We start from the raw sequence: 10,670 nt of genomic DNA, 5'->3' as shown, positions 1-10,670 counted from the left end.
TTTAATGCAGGAAAAGACAAACTGTGGTTTATAATGGCCACTGTAAACCTGCTCCATCATTTTCCATTTACAACCAGTTGCTATAATGTGAGTCTCTGTGCAGCAGTGTCAGAGGGATTGTATGAGGAAACAGTGGGATTATATACTGTGGTACTGAAGTGCCCTTGAGCAAAACATCCAGATCTTCTCCTGTGATGCTGCTCGTTTGGTCGACAGTAGATGGAGGCTGTACAAAGCAGCGCTGTAAGTCTATGATAAAAAATATCTGTCGATGAGCTTTTAAAATTTATTTCACAATGAAAACAAGACTAGAACTAAATAAAAAATAAAGTGAGTAAAACTAAAACAAAATGTTTTACATTTTTAACTAAACAACAATATGAAAGGCAGAAGAATGGACAAATGAACCACTTCCTGTTTTAAAGTCTTATTCAGTGACCTGCAGAATCACAGACTGTACCTCAGTTTCCTTCACCAGCCAATAATATGTTGATTTATGTGTTTGAGCTGCTGCAGCTCAGTTTAACTTATATTATGTAACTTCCCCACATTAAAATGTATAAAAACAACTACACCTATGTTGTATATGTTGTTGAGTTGTGCTCTGACATTATCCCAGATGTTTCCATCAATTCTCAAAACAGAGAAATCTGTGATTTTAATCACGGTAACAGTTTGTTTCATTTGGTCGACTGTCAATGACGTCATATCCTCTATATGCATGTGTCAGTGTTGTGGTTGTCTGACAGAAGCTCAAAAATAACTTTTTTTTTCCAGTTTTAAGTCACATTTTTAAGATTCACTTTTAACCGGATGAAGGATTTTAGTCATCAGACATCTGGATCTTAAGTTACCAGAGAAATAAGCTGACTAAATGTTAAACAGCTCAGCTCCCAGCCACTCTGAGATGTCCTGTGTCCGCTGAACACAGTCGGTGAATCAATGATTTTTTAAGGAAAAGTGCTTTATTCAGTGTTTCTACTGGTTCTCATCACCTGGTCTGTTTGTTATGGAGAGGAGGACACCTCTGCGGATAATTCGGCTGCTGGTAAAAACCTCCTGAACATCTGGATCATAAGTTATCAGAGAAACAATCAAAACCAAGATTAGCAGCAGTCTCAGCTCCCAGTTCTTCCCTGACGTCTCGCTGTACAGCATCGGCAAAACACTGACTTTAAATGTGAAACTGCTTTATTCAGTGTTTCTACTGGTTATCATCACCTGGTCTGTTTTTCTTTGTTGAGGAGGAGAGCTCTGCGGATAATTCAGCTGCTGGCAAAAACCTCCTGAACGTCTGACCAGGAGACAAGTGAAGACAACAACTCCGTCACCATGACGTCACCACATGGCATCTTTTGTTATCACTTTGACTGAGGGACCCCTAGAGACAGAGGTTACATACTGTGCAGACACAAACTCAATCACACCTTTATCTCTAGTCAAATGAACCATTGTAATGCGCTGATTTCCCCAGCCTCTCTAAAAAATCAATATGTATTATGATTAATTAAGGCCCTGATGATCTCACTGTACACTATAGTTCTACCAAATAAACCCTCCTGTGAGTCTCTGACGGTCCTCGGCCTGGTGAAGATGTTTTCTCCTCCTCTCTCCAGCTTCAGCATGGAGCTAATTTACCACTTTATTTGCTTGTTTAGTGCAGCTTCCATCCCTGCATCATGTTTATACTGGAAAATACCTGCACATACACATTCTGTCAATCAGCCCTCACTCATATATCCACACATAAAGCCTCCCTCAGTCTGTGTGTTACGAGGTTTCACTTCCTCTTATGAGGTAATCGGGAGGAAAAACTGCTGCCATCAGTCAAATACTGAGAGCTATTTTAAAGCTCTAATTGGCTGTTCATAAAAAGATAATGCTCTTAATTCAACCCAATAATGGGTTGCTTAATTACCAGTGTCTTAAACAGTAAACAGCAATTAAAAGGGTTAAAGCAGAGTTTATGGACTCTGGCTGCAGCAGAACATTTACATAATATTCATGCAACTGAGTCTTATTTCCTTCACAAAGAAAACATAGAAGGTGTTTAACCAGCAGCTTTAACCCCCTCCCTAACCAGAGTCCTACTGTACCTCCTCTGTTTTTCTCTCTGAAACAGTGAACTCATGTTTCTGGCCCACGAGCAGAAGCTCTAAATCTGATCCTGTAACTGAGACCCGCCAGTGTAAATCTAGACTCCTGGGGGATGTTGACTGTGGGCTGAGGAGAAACATTAAGCTGCCGTCATAAGTTTAGAAATGTCTTTAAAACCCTCTCCAAATCGTTATAAAATAGTGTAAACAGCAGTCTTCCTTTAGATCAGAAATCCTGTCGACTCACTCCAACATCCTTACTTCATCTTTTCAATTCATCCTTTCAGTTCATCCTCTCACTATAAGACACCTCTGTAGGTCTGATCAGTGTCGAAGAACATAAGCTGTGAGGTTTGGTTTAGAAAACTCAGGTGCAGAAATTCAGGTCCCTGCAATCATTGCGTCCTCCGTCGTCACTGGTGGGTCAGTAATGTTACAATTAACAGTTAGTCTAATTACTTTTAACAACTCTTTTACTATCGTCTGTACAGAATCCGTGAAGAAAACTTAGTCCATGAAGATTAAACATTATTTAAAGAGGGTGAAAATAAGCTTGAGTGTCAGCAGCTTGTTCTTTCATCACAAGAAACCAAAATAAATTGATCTGGATCTGATGGAGGCCAGCAGGTTTGATGTTGGACTTTTTCAGGACCACCACAGTGAAGACCATGAAACATGGAGGTGGAAGTGAGCTGATATGAGGCTGCATGAGAGTAAAAGCTGTGGGAGGGATGACATTTATAGATGACTTTATGAATGTAGGTTTGTATCTAAATAGTCTCAAGAAGCTTCGATGCAATCACCCAAGAGTTTTTAAAGAAGAAAAGATATTATTTTTCATTTTTTATTGTTGAGATAACATGAACAAGTGTGTGTGTGTGTGTGTGTGTGTGTGTGTGTGTGTGTGTGTGTGTGTGTGTGTGTGTTTGAATGGGGAGAGTAGAAGAGAGAAAGTATTGTGATAATAAATGATGAAACCTGAATATAACTGTAGAAAGACTGTAGCAATAGAACAATATAATAAAATTCTATAATAACACTCCAGTTAATGTAATGGCAATATATCTTACAAGAAAAATATGATAAGAATATAAAATAGTATAAAATAATATGAGAGCAGCTGAACAGGATCAACCACGTCCAGGAGGATCCAGTCTGTCATCAAAGATACTCAATATTAACAAGATTAAAGAATAGAATCATATTAATGAAGGTTAACTGCAGTAGGTTTTTAATATGAATTTTTAATTATAGTTTAATTAGTCAAATGTTTCTGTTTTTTCAGATTAATCAGCTTCATTCTTCTTTGGTTTCACAATAACTTAACATTTCAGTGATATTGATCAGAGGTCTGTGGTGAACGGCCCAGTCGTTTTGTTTTTATTGATCTTCCGTGAAAAAAAGAGCAGTCAGACAGAGAGAGAGAGAGAGAGAGAGAGAGAGAGAGAGAGAGAGAGAGAGAGAGAGAGAGAGAGGAGAACCAGAGAATGGGCTATAGACTAAGAGACTGTCATCGGCTGCAGATTTAAATGCTGCAGTCTCCTCAGTTCCCGAGGAGGAAAACGATCGTCAGTGTACACACACACACACACACACACACACACACACACACACACAGTGAAGTGTCTGCCAGGGAAACTCATCAATGAGTTGATTGCTAATCCTCATCATGATATCATATCCTTACTGTGTGTGTGTATGTGTGTGTTTCTTCCATCTGTAGTTTATTTATAATTCCTGAAACAGTCAAATCTGTTAATATGACATATTGATGGTTACAGAGAAAGAGAAAGACACTTCTTGATCACTGTCAGAGGTCAGAGGTCACAATAATACAAAAGCAAATAAGTACAAATAAATTAAATAGAATAACAGAAGTTAAACTGTTTAAATAAATCATAAATATTGTATGATATTTAGATATTTCCAGCAGCAGGATGATGATGATGGACCATGTTTCTCTGCGGAGCTCTGTCGCCCTCTGCTGATTCGAAGAGCCGCCTTAAAGGAACAGTCCACCTTAAAACACTAAAAAAGCTCAAACACTGGAGGAGGATCTTTAAACTCATCGTCTCATTGAGATCGAGATCTCTTTTTCAAGAGAGACCTGCGTACAAAAATAGACATATACAATTTATACACTGCCAGAGATGCACAAAGAGGCAATTAAAATGGACACACGCAGACAATTCACAGACATACATTTTCACATAAAAAAAAATGCATGTACAAATGTGGTTGTAGATACATAAGTGCAACTTTTTAAAATGTTCCAGTGAAATAAGAGTGTAACTTTATAATTTTCTTGGAGCACAAGAAGTTTGGTTAAGGTTAAAATGTCCTGTGACCTGACAGAAGTTCTGTGTTTAAATGTAACCAGAGAGCAGAGATAACTGGGTAGTTTTTGCAGCAGAGCCTTAAAAATAAACAACATACAATGCTGCTCCCTTCTATTTGTTAAGGAGGACCATCCCCCCTTTTCATATAGGATGCAATGATGAGTTAGAAAAGTGTCACCTGAATGACCCTCAAGGGTTTGGATATGGGCAGCAGGCTGGATACTTTTTGGTGACCTCGGGAATAGCATACATTTAGTCTTACCAGAATTTAAGAGGAGCTTATGTTTGATCAGAGACATTAAAACAAACACAACATGTAAGCTAACACCCACCTGATGACTGTGTTACAGCAGCATGTGTTCCAGGAGCTCTCTCAGCCCGCCTCCTAATCAGTCCTCCATGAGGTTCACCTGGCCTGGGAGTGAAGTGGTTCGAAGCTCAGGTGTCGGCATCAGAACAGGAGCGTGGGGAAGGCTGGTTTCACTGGCTCACACTGGGTTTCTTGTGTTGTTCTGATTTTGTGTAATTAATTTAGTGTCCTGTTTGTGTCATATCTTTATGGTAATAAACTCTATGGACTTGGTTGTTGTAGAGGTATCTGCTGTGGTTGATGAGCGCCCCAGAGGGTCACCCGAGGGTGGGGGCGGAACAACTGACTAAAGACTTGTTGTAAAAACCTCGTTGGTTCAGCCCACCCCCCTCCTCCACCCTCTGATGTGTTCAGGATGGTCATTAACCTGCAGCAACATGTGACCACGACCGTTTTTATGACTCTGAACTTTATTCTGCTCCAGGCTTCAGAACTTCTCAACTACTCAACAGGTAACCTGAGAGCTGAAGCCCTCAGGCGGTCCTCCCCAACCATCCCACCCCCACCCCCAGCATCCATGTCTTTGTCATGATGTAGTCGTCCACTGGGAGAGTTTCACAGGTGGATCCTCTTCCAGCAGTTTGTTATGGATCTGCGGACGTCAGCGTCAGTCAATCTTTGGTCCAGACTCTCTCAACAACATCTGGATGTTTCAAGGACATTCATGCTCCCCAGAGGATGAATCCTGCTGACGTTAGTGATCCTCTGACTTTTCATCTGTTTACAGAAGATTAAAGATGCATCTTCAGCTTCATTTGTAACTTGGTTTCTCTACTTTACTAATTTTGTGTGAGAATTTAATTTATATATATTTAATCTAATTTCTAAAAAGTTTTTGTAACATGTACTTGATGCATGCTAACAAGCTAACATTAGCATGCCATGTTCAGCATGTTGGCGTGCTTTTATTTTGCTAACCTTCAGCCGTTTGAAGAACAGGTGAGTTTAACAAACAACAGGAGCTCTGGGTTATAGTTTATTATCTTTATCAAATTCAACGCTTCCGTTCCCTACAAACATAAAAGGCAGCAGTTCAAACAGCTCGTCTCATCAGAAAGGAATTACAAAGACCTATTTACACATTTCTCATTTTTTAAATCCATTTATATAAAAAACAAAAACAAGACAAAAAACAATGACAAAAGCAGTGTATGAATCATATTTACATTTCATGGTTACCCCAGAGACATGGCATGCTGTCACACTCAGCTGTGTAAATAAAAAAAAAACACAACAACAAACAAACATGTTAAAGCTGGAGACTGAAATCTGATTGATCATGTCGGCCGTTAAACTGTGTCTGAAATTTAATCAAAGGAAAAATTAAGTTCAAGTCAAATTGGAATCCTTTTGGTTTAGTTTTAAAACACTGCCGATTTACAATCAACACAATTATGATTTTACATATGGAGAGAGATGATTCAAAAAATCTTTAAGTACCTGATATTGATCTAAAACTATTAATTGATGAACGGAAAATTAATCAGGCACTATTTTCATGATCAATTCATTGTCCATGTTTGTGTTTTTTACTGTTGCAAGAAGAAACAAGAGATTTTAAGAAGAGTCCTTGGACTCTTGAGTTAATTCATTTCATTCATTTAGTTTTTTTTAATACAATTTTGATAATAAATTCCAGTGATTTTCAAGCAAAAAGAAAGACACACAATTCACTTGTTTCGCTTTTTAAAATATAATTTTTTTTTTGTCTTTTATGATATTAAACTGAAGATATTTGGGTTTTGGACAAACAAATCAAGACGTGAAGGATTTGGGAAATTGCGATGGAATTTTTTTTTCCTTTCTCTTTTATAGACAAACAATCAGACGCTCAATCGAGAAAATAATCATCAAAATAATTGATTATTAAAATATTAGAGACCTGAATTCAGCAACAACTCCCAGAACTTCCCCCAGTTCATCCTCAAAGTATTTAAGTTCAATTTCCAAATACAAAAAAATTGAAAACTTTCGTCGCGTCAGTTTATTACCGTTATTGCTCAAAACATTTTCTTTTTTTTTTTTTAAACAATTTTTTCATGAGAACATGATTCAGTTGTTTCCAAAACTCCACATTAACTTCATGCCCACTTTTTTTTTTTTCATCTTTGCATTTCTTTACACAAAAGTAACAAATTCATTCAGTATAAAAAAAGAATAATAAAAAAAAGGTAGCATCATTTTTCTCTTTTTCCAAACATGAGGAGCAGCAGTGCAGCGCGACACACACGACCAACAGCTTCACACACAAATAAAAAACACAAACACTCTTCAGCAACTGCTTGTTTCAGGAGTAGGACTGGGTTTCAACAGGCAGTGGACGTTTTGGAGCCGATTTCAAATTGGCAAAATGCTCTGCAGTTAAAGAAATAGTTCGACATGTTTTATTTTTTACACATTAGCTTTCTTGTCGGATGTTCAGATTGTTTCCATGTTCCTGTAAAACTGCAAACTCGTGTCAAGAAAGAAAAAAAGCACAATTATACCTAATCATAAGAAATTATACCTTTTTCTTACTGAATCTTTGATTTCTATTTGCATTCAGGTAGCTTTCTTGCTAAATACCAATAATGTGAACATTAAAAAGTTTTTGCTCTTTGATTGTCAGTCTTTGTGTTTTTTGTTTTGTTGAATTAAATTCCAGAAATCTTAAAGGGGCACTCCAACAATTTAGTATCACATCTGCACTAGTTCGGGGAATCACAAGAGACAATTTAAAAAAAGAACAGGAAAAAAAATTAAAGCAGCAGAAGTGAAAAGACCCTGACATTGATCACGGTAGTATACTGGCTAATACATTTCCCATAATGCAGCTCTAGTGTCTTTTGTTAAACCCTCCCTGTCTGATAAATGTCACATCAATTTAGAGAGCTCCCTCCAGAGCCACAGGAGTTTCTACATTTCCAGTAAACAGTTACAGTAAATGGCATATATAAAATTATTGGAATGCCCCTTTAACTTGTACAGCTTCAACAAAGGATTCAAAATAAACAGATTAGATGGATTCAGATGTGATAAAATGCTGCTGAAACTCAGCCACACACACACACACACACACACACACACACACACACACACACACACACACACACACAGTGGCAGAAACACAAAGACAAGAAACGAAAACAAAAGTTTTTGTGACAAAAAATATTTTTGGTTAAAAGAAAAAAAAAAAAAGTGTTCAGATTCAGAGTTGAGACATTTTATATAAACTTCATTTTCAAAATAAAAGAATTCAGTCCGGTCAAAGAGGCTCAATAATCGTGTCTTATTTTGGAAGAAATCATTTTTTCTGTTTTATTTTTTAGGAGGAACTGAAGCTTCCTACAAGTTAATTCTGTACAATAAAAAAAAAATCTACATTTTCATATTTCCATAAATATATAGTACCAGGACAGAAAATCCTGAGTTCAAACAGAGTGAATGACTGAATAAAGGTGGTTGGTCCAATAAACGGAAAATGCATTATTATTATTTTTTCACTGCAAGCTTCATGAGGATCTTTTTTTTTTCCTTTTTCTTTTACTTTTTGTTGCCAAAAGACAAAAAAAATTAAAAAAATTATAAAAAGTGACAAAAAACAAGCAAAATATCTACAGAGAGAACACTCATATTTTACAGCTATTAAATAATCCCCATTCAAAACAAGAACATGATTTCTCAATTAAAAAAAGAAACACGGATGAATCCGACAGACGCCACGTGAAGAAGGATCTCAGTGATACTGTGAAGTGGTTACTGATGCTGATAAGTGGATTTCTGGTTCGCCGACAACAGACGTCACAGATAATGAGGAGCCTCACAGTTTGAAAACATCTGTTCTTCTGTTCCTAAGAACCCAAATCAAAACTACTTGAGTGTGTGATTTTATGTTAAAAATGAATATCAGCTGATATATTTTTGACGCAGAGACAGAGATCTAACATCTGTCTGGTTCGTCAGCTCACATCAGGATCCCACTTCACGCGTTGGCCGTCAGCTCTGATATCAAACAAACATCGGGACTACACGTTCTCTGTGTGTGCAGTCTGATTACAAGTAACACAAATATACAATCTCCACGGAAACCACAGAGTGAGAGCATCAGTAGTGTGGAGTGTCTGTCCTGCCGGGGGCTGCGCAGTCACATCTGTTTCATTGCACCTAGCGATTTTTGCTTGTGATATATAAACTATTTTATTGCTGATCTGTGAATCTCTGAGGACAGAGAAGAGGTTTTTGTATGTGTCCTGTGAAAAGCAGAAAGTGTAACTGTGCAGCCCTGCAGCGCTCCCTGTCAGACAACACTGAGCGCTGCGACAGAAACAAACCAACTTTAACCTCAGCACCCACACGAACCTCCCACTCTACACTCCAACTGTACATTTTCATATTTAAATATTAAAATGCAGCACTATTTCTAAGTGCAGTGTGCTGCTGTGTCTGCATCTAACTTTTAGAAATATTTTCTTATATATTAGGGCATTATCTTCTAAAGAGGCTTTTATTTTTATTTTCAAGCCCAGAATCTGAAAGAGGACTTTGAGTTTAGTGACAGTAACAGCTGTGTTGAAACAGTAATGGCTGATTTAATCCCTCGATGTGTCTCGTGAAGGTTTGTCCAGAAAAGGAGGAGGGGAAACCTGCTGCAGGGATGATCAGAAGGTTTGGATGTTCCTCTCAGACTATTCTCCATGTTTTCTATTTTCCATCGCAACGTCTCCTCACACCCCTTCTGATTGGCTGATGAAATATTCAGCTGTCCGTCGGCGGGCGGGTAAAGGTTGCCTCGGAGACGAGGAGGAGGAGGAGGAGGAGGAGGAGGACGGTGAGGAGGAGGAGGACGGGTGATGTTGGTGTCGTCCTCGGAGTGAGGTGTGGTTGCCATGGTGATGGTGGTGAGGGTTGTGGTGGGAGGAGGGGGGAGGTGGGGGAGGGTCGCGGAGGGATGGCGGGACAGCGGAGGACTTGATGGGGACGATTCGGGTGTCCATGACCTCACAGTCAACCTGCATCATCATCTCGTAGCCCTGAGAGGAGTTATACAGACTCTCTGGAGGGGGGGAAGGAAGAAGAGAGGGCAGAAAGAGAGAGCAGTGCAGAGGGAGATGAAAAATAACAAAAGTTAAAAGAAACAGAATCAGAAAAGGAAAGTGTACATTCAGTCAGATTAATATTCATCTTCTTTAACTGATAGGCGATGTACGATGGCCCCGAAGGACAAAACACATACAAGAGAGGAAGCACAAGCATTGAAGGTCTCATATTGTATAACGGTAGATGTCCATGTGCTTTCTGATTATAGAGCAGGTCTAGGTTCTATATTAATACTGTGAAAGTATCAAAGCGCTCAGTCCACAGAGAAATGCACACAGCCTGTATTGTATAGAACTTGTAGTAGTCACCGCTCTCTGCCACGTCCCAAACCCCGCCCACCTGGACCCACCATCCAAACCTTGCGGGATTTGGTTTCTCTGAGTGTTTACCTGAAATCTGCTATATTTTTATTCAATCACTCAGAAAAAAAAGTCAGCCGATCAAAAGAGAGGCTCAGAGCCTCCTCTCTTCTGATTGGCTCACCGACCTGTTGTTACTAGAGCTCCAGAGAGAAGTCTTGAGAGAAGAGATGTAAAACTACATCGAGATGGTTTTTGGTTCTTAAAACCACAAATATATCTTCTTCTGGATCAACACTTCATATAAAACACAGGAGAAGTGTGAAATATGGACCTTTAAGGGAAACACAATTCAAATCCAGAAATGCAAAAAATATAAAATTACATGAAAACAGGGAAACAAGAANAAAAAGTCAGCCTTTAAACACAATTCAAATCCAGAAATGCAAGAAATATAAAATTACATGAAAACAGGGAAACAAGAACTGCT

General features: G+C 38.5%; 1 protein-coding gene across 1 annotated transcript in view; it reads right to left on the bottom strand.

The window, feature by feature from the left end:
- Positions 1 to 7,965: 7,965 nt before the first annotated feature.
- atf6b (activating transcription factor 6 beta) overlaps positions 7,966 to 10,670 on the bottom strand; it is a 23,316-nt gene continuing 20,611 nt past the window's right edge. The window contains exon 17 of the mRNA XM_022757462.1: positions 7,966 to 9,837. Within this exon, the coding sequence (XP_022613183.1) occupies positions 9,509 to 9,837 (329 nt within the window). The 3' untranslated portion in view covers positions 7,966 to 9,508. The remainder of the gene's footprint in view (positions 9,838 to 10,670) is intronic.

This window comes from Seriola dumerili, unplaced genomic scaffold (genome assembly GCF_002260705.1).
Source record: "Seriola dumerili isolate Sdu_G_001 unplaced genomic scaffold, Sdu_1.0 BDQW01000276.1, whole genome shotgun sequence".
Taxonomy (NCBI): Eukaryota; Metazoa; Chordata; class Actinopteri; order Carangiformes; family Carangidae; genus Seriola; species Seriola dumerili.
This window is presented reverse-complemented; position numbering and strand designations above follow the sequence as displayed.